Here is an 18923-nt window from a genome sequence, read left to right on the forward strand (position 1 = left end):
CACGGCAACAGAAAGGGAAAAAACAAATTTGCAAGTATTTCAGAGATAAAATCATTACCATCTGGTCTCAGATTGGATATGTGGAATAAGGACAAGGAACGAGGTTAAGATGTCTCCTAGGTGTCTTCTTTGGCCCAATTAAAATACTTCTTTTAACCCAGAAAGATTTTTAGAATAATGAGATAATTAGCCAGTTTGAAAGATATTAAGTTTGATGTACCTGACTACATGGTTATGATGTTGAGTAAGCAGCAAAACTGGTCTGGAGCCCTCAAGCTAAAACACAAATTTGATAGTCAATTATTCAGTCAACAAATATTTATCCAGCACTTACTATGTCCCAGGGCTGTTCTCAGCACCAATGATGCAATGGTGAACAAAACAAAGTACTTGTCTCCTCACAAAACTTACATTCCAGGGGGATAAGAAATATGTACCATAATGTCAGTAGTGACAAATGCTATGAAAGAAAAAGCAATAATGCCAGGCACAGTGGCTCATACCCGCAATCCCAGCATTTTGGGGGCCAAGACAGACGGATCACTTGAGTCCAGGATTCAAGACAAGCCTGGGCAATGTGGCAGAACCCTGTCTCTACAAAAAATACCAAAAAAATTTGTCAAGCTTGGTGGCATGTGCCTGTACTCCCAACTACCTGGGGGTGCTGAAGTGAGAGGATCACTTGAGTCTGGGAGGTCGAGGCTGCGGTGGGCCATGATTGTGCCACTGCCCTCCAGCCTGGGTGACAAAGCAAGACCCTGTCTCAAAAAAGAAAAGGCAATGCGATTAAAAAAGAAAAAAAAAAAAAAAAAAAGACAAGTGACAGAGAGAGGAGCTACTTCAGATACAGTGATCAGAGAAGGCCTCACTGATGATAAGGTGACATTTGAACAGAGTTAAACAGAGTGAGGGAGTAAGTAATACAAATATAGGAGGAAAAACAATCCATAAAGAATATGATAAAGTACAAATTTGGGTCGAAGAAAATATGATTAGGAATGACCAGCACAGAAATTATTTCACTAAACACAGTGAATCAGGGGAGAGTTAGGAAATGAGAAGGGTAGTAGAGGTAGTCAGGGACTAGATTACAATAGCAGTACTGCATACAGTGGTAATTTATTTAAAACTAATTACCTACCCTGCAAATACCACCTTCCAGTATGTAAAACAGTGCTGAGAAAAGAGCAGGTACTCAATGTATTATTTTCCAATACATGAGTGAATAAATTAATGAATTAATAACTTCCCAAATTTGAGCCCGATTATATCTGACCATTTCCCAAACTCCAATTCATCCTCGAAGGACAAACCAAACGGCAACTTGAAGGACTAATAATATAAAGGATAACCATAAAGGCCTTACAAACTTTAGCGATCTTCACTAGTAGAATTTTAAAATGTTTTGAACAATAGCAACATCAATGGAACCAATGATGTTGGTTCCATTGATCCTGTCCCTTGCAAGAATGCTTAAAAGAAAACAACAACTACTTAGTAAGTATATAATTTCTGGGATGTCTGCTAAATTAATCCATCACTCCATAAACTACATTTAGTAATATTTTAATAATCAAAATATCACTTTAGACAAAGTTCAGATCATGTGGAACAGTCATCAGGTTACTGCACTACTTCAGCTTTATTCTATGGAAAGTCATTTAAAATGGTTGGAAAAAGGAAAATGATGTGTTGGTGTATATAAGAGCAATAAATAATACAATCCTGGTTAAAAATATACATTTACTGCATTATATCACTCTTAATAGAATCAAGCAATCACTTAAAATTCACCACTAAAAACAAGTATTCTTTTGGTAGCTAATAATCTACACTCAGTTTAAATCTGCTTAGTGAACTAAATAGTCCAGACTCAGAGTCAGCAAGGATCTGTCAAAGTTATATTAAGTGTTCCCATCTTCAGGAAATTCCCAACTCATTGTTTTCCACACTTTCAAAGAGTGTATGCATAAAAATTTAATACACTTCAAGTATTTAAAATAAATTAATACTAATATTTATCAGCATTTAGAAAATGTACTTCATCAGAAACTTCACCTTCTACACTTCAGTATTTTTGTTTCACTTTCATATTTACTTAGTGCTTTTGCATACTAAAATAAGTAAAAATTTTCTTTATTTTAAAAGTCTATGCTAAACAACACACATTGCCAAGTTGCTGTCAGATATTTAATTGATTTCCTACAAAATACTTGGTTTAAATTTCTCGGACACAAGCACCAAAAGAAAGGCAGTGGAATCTTTTCCTATTCCAACTCTCACGACACTATTTCTTAGGGGGAAAAAAAATCACTGAAAACAACAAAAAAATCTAAATATTAAAACTTATTTTAAATCAAGGAACATAAAAAAGTATGAAGTACAACAAAAGAAAAATATAATTCATCTATATAGCATGTTCTATTTAAAGGGCTGTCTGAAGAAAGGCTAGAAATAGCAAAATAGAAACAGAAAGCAATGAGAGAAACTGAGAAAAACAAGGTAGAAAGAGAAACAATCACACAGAGATAGGTTGTTAAGTATCAATGGGATGTTAGATACTCTCAGTCTAATAAAGTTCTAACATATCTATTAGAAAATCCAGGACATTACTTTATAAATTCTCTCTTATGTGAAACCTGGAGTCGTACAACACAGTTCTAATGGTTCATTTTGAGCTCTTAAAATAGAGAATCAGAAAAGATATTTATATATGTATGCTCTTTCACATAGAAGCATCTCTATTTTGTATTCTAACTTTTCTACTTTGATGCACAATTACAATTGCATGTTGTAAATCTAACATATTAACAAATATTGATATTTTCACGTGAGCATACTGTCGAACTGAGGATCAAACAATGTTTATCATCTTCCCTTTTTCTCTGTAGAAATACTAAATTGATTTTCGTAATCATCCCAGAAACACAATTAGGTCAACACAAAACTTCTACTAGATTGCAATTCTAATTTTTTCAACTTTCTAATCTGTAGTTTTGAAGTCTTTATAAGTAATTTGATTATTTTTCATTTAACAGTCATTCAAAAATAAAAATTCACCTATCTAGATATATTATTAACTGGCCAAAACCTGTTCAATGAAAAGGTCAGGCTGAAGACAGAGAAGAGAAATGGAGAAGATTATTTAAAATTTTTAAATTAAGGTGGAATTACTGTAATTACTTCAAACTTTGTCCACTCATATAAACCCACTGCCAATCCTAAGGAATCCATCCACATCATAACATACCTGATACACATGAGCAGACTTAGATTAAAATAACTTTAACTCTCTATATACAACATGGTGATAAGACATAACATCAGATATAAGAAGGCAGATACAAAAGAGTATACACTCTTACTTATCACCATAGATTAGTTTGGCCTGTTTTTGAACTTTATAAAAAGAGTACATCTACTGCATGAGTACATTTTATAAAGTTCGAAAACAGACTAAAGTAATCTACGGTGATAAATAAGAGTACATACTCTGAGCACTCAAAGATGTACTCATTTAAAAAGTTCAAAAACAGGCTGAACTAATCTATGGCATTAAAGGTCAGGATAGTGCCTTCCTTGGCTGGGGAAGTAGTGCCTGGAAGGAAACAGAATGGGAGCTTCCAGGGTTTTGCAATATTATGTTTCTTGATCTGGGTTCTGATTCCCCATGTGTTCAATTTGTCAAAATTCTCAGAACTGTACATTTATAACAGACTTTTTGGATCTATGCTATCTTTCAATAAAGGAAAATTTTTATATAACATCTACTGTCTTCTCTGTAGTTCTGAAGGTCCTCAACAACTTACCCTTATCCTACAAATCTAATACTAAAATTCTATATTCTTTTTTTTTTCTGTATTAATAGGTTTTATTTATTTCTTTTTTTTCTTTTTTCTTTTTTTTTATTATTATACTTTAAGTTCTAGGGTACATATGCACAACATGCAGGTTTGTTACATATGTATACATGTGCCATGTTGGTGTGGTGTACCCATTAACTCATCATTTACATTAGGTATATTTTCTAATGCTATCCCTCCTCCTGTCCCCTCCCCACATAAAATTCTATATTCTTATGGTTCCTTTCAGGAAAATGTTTCATGTTTTTATTCAAGCCCTATTTTCTCTAGATTTAACTACATTCTACCCATCCAAGGTTGAAACAATCCTCCACTTTCTATGATTTTTTTCTAGCTCATATCAATCTCTCTATTCTCATCTCTTTTGCTTTTATTGACCATACAAATAAGAACACGTATATCTATTTCTTTATATCTATGTGCTAAAACTGTAAAAAATATTTTACAAACATTTCCTTCAATTCTCAAATAAGTGTTATCTCAAAAGGAGATGAAGAAACATGCTCAGAAAAGGCAACTTGTCCAGAGCCCAAAACTTCTCAAAGGCAGGATCAAGATTCAAATCCAGATCTGTCTGGGTCCAATACCATGCTTTTAGTCAATACTAGACTGTCTTCACACCATGCAGTCAGTACCCTATTAGATGTTATTTTGTCCATATTAGCCATATTTTGTAACTTATTAGCTATCTTCATATAATCCTATTATCCATATTACATACATATAAGCCAACTCTCTATCAAGTCATACTTCACCTATTTTGAACTATGCTATGAGGCAATTACCTATTTGGAAAACAGTACTCAAATGTAAGCACTCCAAAAAATGACAATAAAAATTCAAAGTATGTATCACCACCAAGTTTATTCACATATCTTATGCACAGCAGGGCCTCTTAATTCTTCATAATCACAACCTATTTATCCTATTTTATGTAAATTAGTGTAAGTCCACACTTACAGTTGCCATTCTACAGCACAAGTAAAAAAAAAAAAAAATAAAGAATTAAAGCACCACTAAACATAGGGATAATAACTGCATTGTAAAGTGGCAGCCAAAAGTAACGCAGAGGCATATAGGAATCAAAAGAGCAGTGAGGTATTACAGAGGGTAGTAATAAATTGTCTTCAGCCCACCCCCAATACAAAAATCAATATTCATAATGATGACCCTAGCCAAGGAGAAAAAGTTAACATATTTTAACTTTTTCTCAAGTTAATAGCTGGTATTTTCTCAAGTTAGAAAAAAAAAAACAGGAATCAGCTCTAGAAATAATTGTATCGAAATGGCTACACATTTCAGATCTCAGTTAATAACCTGGTTCCTGGGGGTTCCAAATCAATACTCTACAATACATATAATACTCATTTAGTCCTAGCCATGTGATTTATCTTCTACGTGATGCTATCTTTGGGAAGACTGCGAAGGGTTAAATGCATGGGTTTTAGAATCAGAAACAAAGAAAGGAGTCTGAACCCCACCTGTCTCTCTCTCTCATAATACCTATATGACCTTGGGCTAGTTAGGCATCGCCCCATTTTCCTCATCAGTTACACAGGTGTATTAACGCATATCCTCCTAAGTATGCAGGAAGACAATGGGAATTTAAGTAATGTTTTTAACACACTCCCCAACATACATTATTCAAAATATGGAAGCTGCTGCTACTATTTCTTGTGTTCAAAGACAATTAAACATTTACCACTTACAACAATGCTGGACACATAACCAGTACTCAATAAATACTTGGTGAGTGGCATGTGTATAAGAAGAGAAGGGTAACCAGATCTCTTAATAGCATACAGCAGTGTCCAGCCTGATTACATCTACTACTTTTTATTTGCAAAAACTTACCAAATAAAAGAACTAGGACTAACTGCAGAAAGTTATTCTTTCATTAGATTTTTTACTAAATCAATGTAAGAGTTTTATTAACAAACGTAGCTGCTCAACAAAGGAACAAACCATTGTGAATAACCTACCCATGAGTGGAAGGTTTGAGTGATGGTGGATGACAGCTGTCTGATATTGCAGAGAAAATTCCTGCTTTGAGGGGGGTCTACTAATTTCTAAAGTAGCTTCCAAATATTCTTAAAAACAAACACTAGATTTATATATGCACATACGTATCCAAAATTCATACATATTCACACACTCCAGTTGAACACAATATATTTGTTTTAAAGCAGCAATATATTTGTTTTGAAGGTAATTACACTTTTTCTCTGTGGTACTTTTCCAATATAAAAACAATTATTGATATATGCAAAAAATTCCTCCAGGAATCAAAAATCAAGTAGAGTTTTTTAGTAAAACAAAGTAACTGTTAAAAGAAACAATGCATAGCAAAAGGCAACTGCCACAGTTTACCCGAATCTCTTAATCATCTCCTTTTAATTTTGATATGAAGAACAATCACAATCCTTTCAAATATATAACTTTTTTCATTCTGCTAGGTAAAACAATAATATATACTTGTGTATTCAAAACAATGTTGAAACATGACCATGAAACAACAAACTTTCCCATGAGAAAAAAAGACAATGTTAAGGTTCTTATTAAAATAAGGTGGTTTAAGTATTTTAAAAACTATTCCAATCTAAAATTTAACTCACTACAAATTGTTATGTAAGAATTATTCTTATATAACATATGAAACCTTATATGACATAAGAATTCATCTGACCCGCTTTGTACTGTTATGCCATTCGAAAACACCACTGAAAGTTATAGCTAACAGTAATAAATCACTCTAAATAAACAAGGTAGGAAATAGCTTAGTATTCAAACATCCATTATTATAATTTTATACTAATACATGTGATAGATATGATTAAAAACTTACAACACATACACTCAACAAACAGTTTCACAATATTCCACCTGCTACCTGGTTACTTATCCAGAAACTACCACATAGCTAAATGTTAAGAGTTCACAGCTCACCTACCTCAAAAGGTGTTTCCAACCACTGGAGTCTCTCCCTGCAACTCCATTCCCCTCAGAGTTTTTCATTTTTCCTTTTTTTTTCTTCTTGAGGGAGGGGGGTGGTGGTGATGGTAGTGTGGTGAATATTAGAAAGTGCATTATAGAATTATGAGTGGAAAAAAAGTGCAATTAAAAATTTTAGTATATGAGGGTCGAACACTAAGCATGGAAATAATTAGCAATACTATTTTAAGATGTGATTTGAAGTATGAAACTACTGACAAAAATATGTATGTGCACACAGCTAAAACAGCTAAATACACTTTTATCTGACAAGCTGTTGCTTCTTAGTAACTAAATTACTTGGCAACCTTCTTTGTTTATAGCTTCCATGTCTCTTCATTCTCTATTCATTATAAAAAACACATGAAATTTCACTGGATTCAATGCAAGATGACTAAAATCCCTGAAGTCCTGTTTTGCTGCTATAATAATGCAATAATTTCCACAAACACTATTTATCCTGTACCTAAATCACTAGAGAGCTGGGTAGGGTGTCTGAATTTGGCAATGAAACATTCTGTGGTTCTCAGGATAATCTTCATTTCAAATATTCTGACTGTCAGGTTACATGTTTAAATTTTGAGATCAGAAAATCTGGTGATTTTAGTGTAGAACAAAACAAAAACACCACCCACCCCACTTATATCCTCTATTTCCAGACTGCATACTTCTAGAAACAAGTTTGATAAATTTACAAAGGCCTTTGAACATACATACTCCTTCCATTAAACAGTATTACTGAAGGTGCGAGACATATGCACTACAAAACAATGGAAGAAAAATATTACTAATTATTTATGCTGGAGTCTGGAATGCAGACATTTATAGACTCATAGTCACAAGTACACACAAACAATTAGTATTTCACAGTGTGCCCCAAATCTTTCAGTCCAGCAGTACCTTCTAAGGCCAGAAGAGCCTGTCTGTAATGTAATCATTCTTCAACAGTTAAGGAATTTATATACAGGAATACAAAACTTATCGCTAACTTTTTCTCAACATTATCTTGAAATACTAAATAATGTACCAGGGAAATGTTCATTCAAAAAATTAAGTTATAAGTTTTAAAACCCTGGTGCAGAGCTCTACCTATTTGAACGCTACTCTTTTATGCAAAAGTCTTACAAGTGTCATTATATCCTCACTTCTAAGAGATCTTCCTTCTAGGTCATTCCTTACTGATCTCCCATTTTTTCTGAATTCCTCTAGCTATCAGAGTCCCTTACAAAGATAACTGGCATGTGCTTCAAATACTACTGTCTTTTAACTGTACACTGATATAGCTATATCCCAACAGAAACTCCCTGAAGGAAGATATATGCCTTCCTCAATCACAACAGTATTAACTAACCCATGTGATCATAAAATATATATATAAATACAATTAACCCATGTCATCAAAACTATACTGGTTGACATTAATAAAATCATTACAAATCCAAATTAACACAATGGGGTTAAAAAAAAAAAAAAAAAGGAAAAGTAATTGAAGGAGCCAGATTCTTGAAAATCCAGGTAATTAAGGTTAAAAAAATGTTTTCTGTATTTCTTACCGACATCTTTAACAGGATATGTTTAAAGCGTCAGAATATCCTCAATTTTATATTTTATATAAATTTCATCATTCCAGGTACATTGCTCAGTTTATGCAATCTGGCTGGAAGCCTCTAAAAGAGGAATATGAAGAATATACTTATATTTAGGTTATCTTTCAACCCTATTACTTTGGGTATATGAATTTTATACATATTAACTAGTTTTACATAATTATTTTCAATTTACTTTTATGTCTGTGTAATTTTATAACTACATTTGTTGTACAGACATAATTTTTAAGGAGCCATTCAACTTTAACCTGGCCACTGTAACAAAAAAAACACAAATAACAGTATCTGTATATGACCCAAAAAGCATTAACAGTCAACTTCAATTATTCATACAGATTATCTAACAAATATTTTAATCTGTTTATGTTCTTCCACTAACAGTATTTGCTTAGGAAACAAAAATCTGTGCTAAAAATTCAAATAAAATGTAGAAGAAAATATACATCAATCTATTGTGGGAGAGAAAGGAACATAAAATATTTTCTCACCAATATAAATATTTTAGATTATATATTTAGCATTCTTCTACCATTATTCATCTTTTTAAGGCAGGTAATTGAGAATGGACTGTATTTAATAGCTTGGTGACAGAGGCACAGATATACAGGCAAGCAAATCATTCGCTCACCCCACTGAGATTTTTGCAGTCTTACTCTTGGTAGCCTGACACTTGGAAGCAGGAGGAGGCAGCAAGTCACTGCAGGTTGATCATTAAAAGGAAATTGAGAGTTGACTGTAATTTAAGTTTAAAGTGCTATGAAATACCACCACTCCTACATGTATTCATTATTGTTTGTGGGAATACTACTCACAGTGATTTAATAAGGCTACAAATGCTTTCTTTTTAACCTTTTCAATATTCCAGGTCTGTAGTGATATGTGAGAATTATAAAGATAAAAGGCTAAGTGCTACAAGTATAAAGTAGTATGCATTTTAGAGGTGAGGAGATAGAAGCCCAGATAGGTAAAACAGCATGCCACATCTTCCTCAGATTAAAGTAGAACCTCGTTCTCTGGACTTCAACTTCGATACAACAGTCTAGCATCCCCTTCAATTCAAAACTCTTCCTTTGGCTTACGTATCAGGCCATTCTTGCATTCTTACAAAGAAACACCTAAGACTGGGTAATTTATAAGAAATGAGGTTTAATTGGCTATCATTTCTGCAGCCTATACAGGAAGCAAGGCACCAGTACTTGCTTCTGGGGTGGCCTCAGGGAGCTTCTACTCATAGCAAAGACAAAGCGTGTGTAGGCATCTCACATGGCAGAGCAGTAGCAAGAGAGAGCTGGGGGGAGGAGTCACACACTTTTAAATAACCAGATTTTGTGAAAACTTACTATCACGAAGATAGCACCAAGCCATGAGGGATCCACTCCCATGACCCAAACACCTCCCACCATGCCCCATCTCCAGCATTGGAGATTACAATTCAAGATGAGATTTGGGTGGGGACAAATACCCAAACTATATCATTCTGCCCATGGCCCCTCCCAAATCTCATGTCCTCCTCACACTGCAAAATAAACTCATGCCTTCCCAACAGTCTCCCAAAGTCTTAACTCATTCCAGCATCAACTACAAAGTCCACAGTCTCATCTGAAACAAGGCAAGTCCCTTCCACTTATGAGGCTGTAAAGTCACAAACAAGTTATTTACTCCCAAGATACAATGGGGATATAGGCATTGGATAAACACTGCCATTTCAAAAAGGAGAAATCAACCAAAAGAAAGGGGCTACAAGCCCCATGCAAGTTCAAACCCCAGCAGGGCAGTCATTAAATCTTAAAGCTCCAAAATAATCTCTTTTGACTCTGTGTTCTACATTCAAGGCACACTGCTGCAAAGGGTAGGCTCCCAAGGCTTTGGGCAGCTTTGCCCTGTGGCTTTGCAGGGTTGCCCCAGGAATGCTCTCACAAGTTTTAGTTGAATGCCTGTGGCTTCTCCAGGTAGAGCACGCAAACTGCCAGTCAAGCTACCATTCTGTGGTCTGGAGGATGGTAGGCCCCTTCTCACAGCTCCATTAGGCAGTGCCCCACTGGGGACTCTGGGGGGCTCCAACTCCACATTTCCCCTTGGCCCCACCCTAATAGAGATTCTCTGTGAGGGCTCCATCCCTGCAGCAGGCTTCTGCCTAGACATCCAGGCTTTCTCATACATCCTCTGAAATCTAGGCAGAGGCTCCCAAGCCTCAATTCTTGCATTCTGTGCACCTGCAGGCTTAATACCATGTGGAAGCCATCAAGTCTTATGGCTTGCACCCTTTGAAGTAGCAGCCCGAACTGTACCTGGGCCCCTTTGAGCAAGGCTGGAAGACTGAGTGGCTAGGATGCAGGGAGCAGTTGTCTTGAGGCTGTGCAAGGCAGCAAGCACCGGCCTGGTCCAGGCACACAAAACCATTCTTTCTTCCTAGGCCTCTGGGCTTACGATGAGAGGGGCTGCTGTCAAGGTCTCTAAAATGCCTTGAAGGCCTTTTCTCCAATGTCATGGGTATCAGCACTTTGGCATCCATTTAATTATGCAAATATCTCTAGCAAGTGGTTGCTCTACAGCCTGCCTGAATTCCTCCCCTGAAAAAGCTTGTTCTTTGCCACATGGCTAGGCTGCAAATTTTCCAAACCTTTATGTACTGCTTCCTGTTTAAAAAGAAGTTCCAACTTTAAGTCATTTCTTTGCTCCTACATCTGAGCATGGGCTGTTAGCAGCATCCAGGACACATCTTGAACACTTTGCTGCTTAGACATTTCTTCTGCCAGATACCAGAGGTCATCACTCTTAAGTTCAAACTTCCACAGGTCCCTACAGCATGAAGAGAATGCAGCCAAATGCTTTGCTAAAGCATAATGAGGGTGACCTTTGCTCCAGTTCCTACTAAGTTCTTCATTTCCACCTGACACCTCATCATCATAGACTTCATTGTCCGTACCACTACCAGCATTTTGATCACAACCATTCAACTAGTCTCTAAGAAGTTCCAAACTTTCCCTCATTTTTCTGTCTTCTTCTGAGTCCTCCAAACTCTTCCAACCTCTGCCTGTTACCCAGTTTCAAAGCTGTTTCCATATTTTCAGGTATCTTTAGAGCAGTGCTCCACTCCCACTTACCAATTTTCTGTAATAGGCTGTTCTTGCACTGCTATAAAGAAATATCTGAGACTGGGTAATTTAAAAGAAAAGAAATTTGATTGGCTATTGGTTCTGTAGGCTATACAGGCAGCACGGTGCCAGCATCTGCTTCTAGGGAGGCCTCGGGGCGCTTTTCCTCAAGATGGAAGGTGAAGTACAAGTAGGCATCTGACATGGTAAAGTGGGAGTGAGAAAGAGTAAGAGGGCCACACACTTTTAAACAATCAGATCTTGCTAGAACTCACTATCACAAAAACACCACCAAGCCATGAGGGATCCACTCCCATGGCCCAAACACCTCCCACCAAGCCCCACCTCCAGCACGGGGGATTACAATTCAACATGAGATTTGGGTGGGGACAAATATCCAAACTGTTTTAGCTTAAGAGATCACAATCTTCTCTCTTCTCTTCTGTTGACTCTTTTCTTCTTATTGATTCCTACCCTATGATATACACCCTCATCATCTTATCTATCCTCAAACATTCAAATCTTAAGCTCTTTCTCCATTTATATCCCCTTTCTCAACCTCTTATACACACAGCAATCAGATCAGAAATTCAGAACAACTAAAACCTCCATTCTAGTATTTTCTGCCACCTTTTACATATTTATATAATCACCTGAAATTCAAGGTGCAAAGCTGAACTCATTATCATCCTTCCCCAAATGACTTCTCCATTTTACGGCACCACCAATTTCATTGTCCCTCAGGACAGCAAACTTAAAGCACTCTTTTCCTTCTAATCTCCTTAATACTGTACTATTCCTTTTCCCATGTCTCTCACTCCCTTTTTCCAGTCAATTAATGCTTCAGTGATTATCTGATAGATGCTGGGGGTAGGAGATGTTAAAAATGGGTAAAACAGGACTCCTGCCCTCAAGAAGCTAAAGATCTAGTGAAGGGGGAAGAAACTGGACAAAGAGATAAAGTAAGACAATGGTAAGTGCAATTTAGAAAAGAATAAAATAAAGATGTAAAAAAGTAGAGAAGGAAGCAATAAATTCCCACTGGGATAAGGAAGGAACTCCAGAAGTGGCATGTGACCTCAACCTTAAAGAATTAGGACCTCTATAGATAAACTGTGCTGGAAATGCAATTCAAGGCAAAGGAAATACCTATGCAAGGTCAAGCAAATGTGAAACTGCATGCCATGTTCAAGGAATAGCAAACATTCTTCTTTGACTAAAAGATTCTCAAGTAGGGGCATACAGTCTCCACAGAGAAAGAAGAGGAATGGGGGTTGGTGCTTTAAATTGGCAAACTCTCCCCCAATCCTCTGAGAAGGACTGTGTGTAAAAAGTGAACTATGCAAAGAGGCAGATATATTGACATGTGTACGGTTAAAACAGTACAGAAGAAAACCATATGGGAATAAATCAAAAAAGGCCTTGAATGCCAAGCTAAAGAAATGTGGACTGTATTTTGTGAGCAACAATTAGCCTAGAAAATGTGTGCATGTGTTTTGTTTTGTTTTTTCATTTAAGAGAAAAACAAGATCAAATCTAGATTTCTGGGAAATAATCCTGGCAGCCATACAGTAGATCGAGTGAAAAAAGGTGAGAAGATGTTACTGTCACATGATGACATAATAGGATATGAACTGACAATGGGAACAGGAGAGACTGAATTCAATAACTATTTCAAAAGCAAATCAGAGGAGTTTAGCAACACAACAAAGGATAAGCAGTGGATCTTTAGCTTGAATAATAGAGGATGGCAGAAATACCTAGAATGTGAAAAGCGGGTACACTTTGGGGTGCAAAGTTTTACACATCACAACTCTGAGATGATTACCAGACACATACCAGTCACTCACTAAGCCCTGTGACACTGGTTAAGTTACTTATCTGAGTTTTGGTCCTTCAAAATTTCAAAGCCTGTATTCTCAACTGTAAAGCAGGGATAATAAGTGTAGCTAAAACAGTTGCTGAATATTAAGTAAAATAATGAAATCAGTGCCTGGCACAAAGCTAGTATTATAGTAATAGTATTTATAATAGCAGAATGTGGAACTTAAAAATGCCCACAAATTTTGCAAGAGGTTACTAGCATCTTTTAAGAAATTATTTTCAGTACAGAGGGAGAGTTTTGCTTACAAGAGTTTAGTGGTTAAGCAATAAAGTTGTGGAGTGAAGACAAACTATTCTGTCTGTAGAGCCTTCATAAAAAAAAAACAGTTTTGTAATATTGTCATCACTCCGTATCTCACACTTTCAGCCCATGACTAGAATAGTTACCTGGTCCATGTGAAGAACATAATAATTGCTTGCTGAACATGAGAAAACTAAGCCAACTGGAAGGGAGAAATGAAGAGAAGATCTTAGTTCTACAAATAATCTTGAGGAAACAGTATTAGAAGCATAAAAGTTTTTTCAAGTTGCCCTTGGAAAGGAATAGAAATGCTTTATTCTCTGAATCAGAGTAAAGACAGTAAGTCTGGGGAGACAATTGAGGAATTCACACTGGATGGGCAGCCTCTACCTTTTTTATAAGGAAATAAAGTTCACTGCATAGAGTGGGGGGACTACGAAATCAGTCTGAAATCTGGAGAAAGCAAATTAGATAATTCTTCCATTTTAATATGTATTTGACTTCATTTCTGTAGCCAACGCCATGGTCCCGTCTTCTATCATGTCAGATTATATCAGCAGCACCCTAGGCAGCTCCTCTGCTTCCTAACCTTCCCCTTCCCAGGGTATAGCATATTCCCAAGGGAGCACATATTTCCTTCTACTATGTTCACCATTATTCTTTTAAGATTTTAACCCCTCTATGAGACTTCTCTGATCCTTTTACCCATCAGACAGTTAATCATTCTCTCCTCTGGCTACTATCGCATTACCTTTGTTTCCTATATAGTTTGATGACTTAATTTATTTTTCCATCTGCAATCATTTCCTTACATATTCCAATGAACCCCTTAAAAGGGGGAAACAGTTTCCTCATTTTTATTCTTCCAGCAGTTAATTCAGCATCTGGTATATAACAGATGTTCAGTCAATGTCCATTTTGTCTAACTGAACGATTAAACAAATGAGTAAACTCCTAACTAGAAGAAATTAGAAAACAAAAAGGGTTCAAATCTACATCATTTCGGATAACCTTTCTACTTTTCTAGGTATTAAACAGCAACCAAAACAGTTTTTTAGTTCTTAGTGGAAATGTAAAGGGGTTAATCAAAAATTGTAAAACTCAACTGTACTTTTAAATAAATTATATTCTAATAATTATATTTGAACTAGTGTGTCCATGTTCTGGGAATTCACTTTGAACACAATAATTAAAGTATACCAGGAGGGGTTTACCCAGGAAGAACACTGTATCTTTCCAAGTGATTCAGTACCAGTAAGAGATGCACTACTGGACTGAAATGACAGTCTATCCTTGCATTACAAATTGCAAGAGGAAGCACTTGGGCTTCAAAATACATTTTGGCATGCATTATAGACAGTATTTAATAACATCATTAGCAAATATTGGGGACTTTCACAAATTAAGCAGTCGTCTGAACAAAACTGAAAGCAACAATTAACCAATACACTGACTGTAAAATCTACTATAATGAAGTTCCTAAACTGGATAAAAAATAATCCATCAACAATTTTTAACTGAGGTGCTCTATGTATGAACCACAGCACTAACACCGGTACCAAAACCAATGAAACTTAGAATTCTTCTGAGCCTCAAGAAGCTTGCAAAGCTAGCCAAGTCATTATTAAAATAGTATGAAATTTCCTGGTGTCAGGGAGAAAAATTCTAAGATTCTATGAAATACAGTATCACATTTTATCCAAAGTGAATATAAAAGATTGCACTTCACTTAATCTATTGGAAATGACACAGATTACTTCACAGTTGCTGTATTCAAGAACTCAACTTCAGATAGACTATGCCCAATTAGTACAACAGTATGTTTCAAAAAAAGAAGCTCGAATACCATAATTCCTTATTAACAAGTTTATAATTCTCAAAACAACTGTTTGAAGTATTTTTAATGTGAGTTTTACAATTCTGATTTCACAATGTAGGAAGGCAACTAATGTTAAATATCACAAAGTATCCGGTCTTATGCCAAGTATTTTAATTAAGAACTAGCTCATTTACTTTTCACATTCTTAACTCTTTGAAGTTATCTCTTCTTTTAAAAATGAAGAAATCAGGAGTAAAGCAAGGTCAAATAACTTGCCCCAAATTACCCAACTATTAAATCTCACAGCTGAGGTTACAACCCAGAATGATTTGACTTTATAGTCAACTCTCTTCTCACTACACATTGATGGCTCCTTTAGGGATTACAATGACCATGACCTCTATTTTACAATGAGCTGTATTAGGTATATACACAATGAATCTCTAAAAGATTAAATTAAAACAATAAGAATAAAAGCAAACACTGCCTTGGCATTAAACAAAAAAATTTTTGGTTGCCCAAACTTTATGTTTTTACATACTGTAATCTAATCCACAAACAGCTGCCCTTCAGCTGCAACCCAAACTGCCTCACAGTTCTCAAATTATTACTAAACTTTAATTCCTCATGAATTTTCTTCAAGCCTTCTTTGAACAACGAAATGTTTGTCACAACAGCAACTTTTTAAAACAATAGTTATCACTATAAAATGACTAATTCAGATTAATTCTAAACTTCCTTATGATTTAGAAATACAGATCTCATATAATCTCTCACTCTTTATTTTTGCAATCAGTTTTAAATGGCTGTGTATATTTTATTTCAAACTGAAGTACATTTTGTCAGGGCAAGCCGAAACAGCATTTTCTGCACTATTTATATTAACCTGGAAACACCTATGGACATAGGTGCTTACTAAATTCTGTTAATATAGCATTTTAAATAGTAAACAGAGTTACCTGTGTGCCTCAGTAAAACTGGAGTAAACCAAAATTATCAAAACAGATACGTACCTAAGCTCTCCCACAACTCAACATTTTGATACCAAGCAGAGAAACCACTATACACATGAGCTCGACGAACTCAATTTAAAATACAACTATATTATTTCCGGCACCACATCTAAGCAGGTTTTTAATGCACAAGTTAAACTCAAATTTATTAAGTGCCCCTTTCGCCTTCATCCAAAACACATATGCCTGCATATAAATTAAATCACTCAACTAATTACATCTTTTACAGACCTGAAATTGTAGAAATTATCCTTGTTAGGAAGTTTACCAGTAAATCTATTTTACATAGATTTTTCACATGTATGTTATAGCCAAGTTTTCAAACAGTTGCACAGGAGTAAATAGCTTTACATCTTTCTGTACTAATTCTCAAAACCGATCTGCTGAAAAAAATGTTGGAAACCAGTGCACTGATAATCTAATTAGTAGGCATTTCCAAGACTTAAGTTCTATTATACTGTATCATATTTTATAAACTGGCTTGTAAAGGGACCTAGTTCCCCCAAAACTAAGTCCCTGAACTTTCAGAATAAAACACTAAGTTATAAAAATGTACTCTTGTAGCTAAGTGAAAGCTGACCACTCAGTTTATAAAACAGTGATCTTACACTGTGATATGCAAAATAAAACAAATTAGAAAATGCACTACGCTTTCACTCTCGCCTTAGCCAACAAGGAGCCCAGGTTTAACAAATTACTGTAGATAACAGTCATTACGTCAGGTACGACATAGCGTAAAAAACTGATCTCATACAGAATGTCTACAAGTTTTTTTTGTTTGTTTACTTCCTAAGGTGTTTCATAGATCTCAGAAACCGATTCTGTACAGCTGAACCGGGTTACACTCCAAGCTACAGCCCGTGTGAAATATGACTTCGTCGGAATCAGCAGGCTAAATCCTGTTTATCGTGGAGAGAAAAGAATCTTGTACGTAACTACTAAATCTTCAACGAGATAAGGTCGAATAAACTCTAGTACTGTGAGTGATACAAGAAACACTGGCTAGCAATGGGATTAGGTCATTAAAAATATAAGCCGGGTTTCCTCAGTTCGGAAGGTGTAAACAAACCCATCTCCACTGCAGAAGGTAAACAATGAACCTGCAGCAGGGTGAGGGGGCGGTCTTTAGCCAACTACAGTCCCAGCGGCCCGGGAAAGGGAAGCAGAAGGGAAACAGCATAAACCAGACATTTAGCAGTAATGACCAGTCCTAGGTTTCACTACCGAGTTATCAATGCTGCGGGTCCCCACAGGACGGTGGGCAAAGGGGAAAGCAGTCACGAAGTCGGCAAACACCGAGCAGGTCCGGCTTCTGCTCCGGGGACGGGGAGGGCAGGATGTGGTCGCTCTTTCCTCAAACATCCTCCTGCAACCTAAATAACAGCCTCTACCTCCCTCCGGCTGCCCCCAGCTTGGGCTGCCGGACTCCAGGATAGGTGCAAACCACTCTGCCGGAGCTCGAGCCCAGAGGGTCGCTGGGTCTGCCGAGTTTCACTCGGGGCTCCCCCGCACCCGCAGCAGCCCGAAGCCCGGAGAAGGGCTCGGGCGAGGGAAGCGGGCGCCGGGAAGGGGGATGGGTCCGGAGAGGCGGACCCGGGCTCGGCTCCCGGGGGCCGGCAGGCGGGGCTCCGGCTCTGCCACCCGCACCCCGCCGGTCCCGTGCGGGGCCCGCCCCTGCCTCTGGCCCCCAGCCCCGGACCCGGCTCCTCCCCAGCAACGCGCCCTCGCCGGCGCCCGCGGCGCCCCGCGTTACCTCGGGTCAGATCCAGCGGGACGTTCTCCTCGCCGCTGTCATTCCGCCCTGCGCGAAACAGACACACAGCCCCAATTAGGATTCGCTCTCAGGCCAGCTGCGGCTGCCCTGGCTCCGGCCAGCGCCCCGGCTCGCTCCCCCACCCAGGGCCAGGGGAAGGCAAGTGCCAGGGGTGGCGGGCGCCAGGCGACGGGGAGTGAGGGTTGCAGCGGGCTTACCTCGTACTCGGAGGTTCTTCAGAGAGCGGCCGCGGCCGATCGCCGCCATATTGACGGGTTTCAGTCACAACACCGGAAACCTCGCCCAATCGCGCGAGAACCCCTTCCCCTCCCCGCGCGCCGCACCCGCCCCCCGCGGCACCTCCCCCGCCCCCTAGGCGGCGACGGCGGCTGGTGGTGCTGTCTCTGCCCGGGCGCGGAGGGAGCACTGAGCCGACCCCAAGATCTGCACGAAGTTCGCTGCGCCAGCCCACCCGCCCACGCCGGACCCGGAGGGCACGTCCGCCGGGAGGGGCAGTTCCCACGAGGAAAGTCCCATTGATGCGAGTTGGTAGCGTAAAGGATGCTCCCCTTCGGCCGCCGCGGAAGCCGTCGTCCAAACGCAGGCGAGCGGGGAGGAGGAGGCCGGAATGCGGCCGGCGGGCCACCTGCTCTCGCC

General features: G+C 38.0%; 1 protein-coding gene across 5 annotated transcripts in view; it reads right to left on the reverse strand.

The window, feature by feature from the left end:
* Positions 1 to 18598, reverse strand: part of RICTOR (RPTOR independent companion of MTOR complex 2) — a 128943-nt gene extending 110345 nt beyond the window's left edge. For 3 of the 5 annotated variants that reach the window (XM_021939311.2, XM_003899598.5, XM_021939318.2), the window contains exons 1-2: positions 18485 to 18598; positions 18267 to 18314 (exon numbers count right to left, since the gene is read on the reverse strand). In XM_021939311.2, coding sequence (XP_021795003.1) covers positions 18267 to 18314; positions 18485 to 18533 — 97 coding nt within the window. In that variant the 5' untranslated portion in view covers positions 18534 to 18598. Of the gene's footprint in view, positions 1 to 17737; positions 18155 to 18266; positions 18315 to 18484 lie in introns of those variants that run through there. The other 2 variants (XM_021939315.1, XM_021939316.2) reach the window with 2 other exon arrangements.
* Between the last annotated feature and the right edge of the window lie 325 nt (positions 18599 to 18923).

Source organism: Papio anubis, chromosome 5, assembly GCF_008728515.1.
Source record: "Papio anubis isolate 15944 chromosome 5, Panubis1.0, whole genome shotgun sequence".
Taxonomy (NCBI): Eukaryota; Metazoa; Chordata; class Mammalia; order Primates; family Cercopithecidae; genus Papio; species Papio anubis.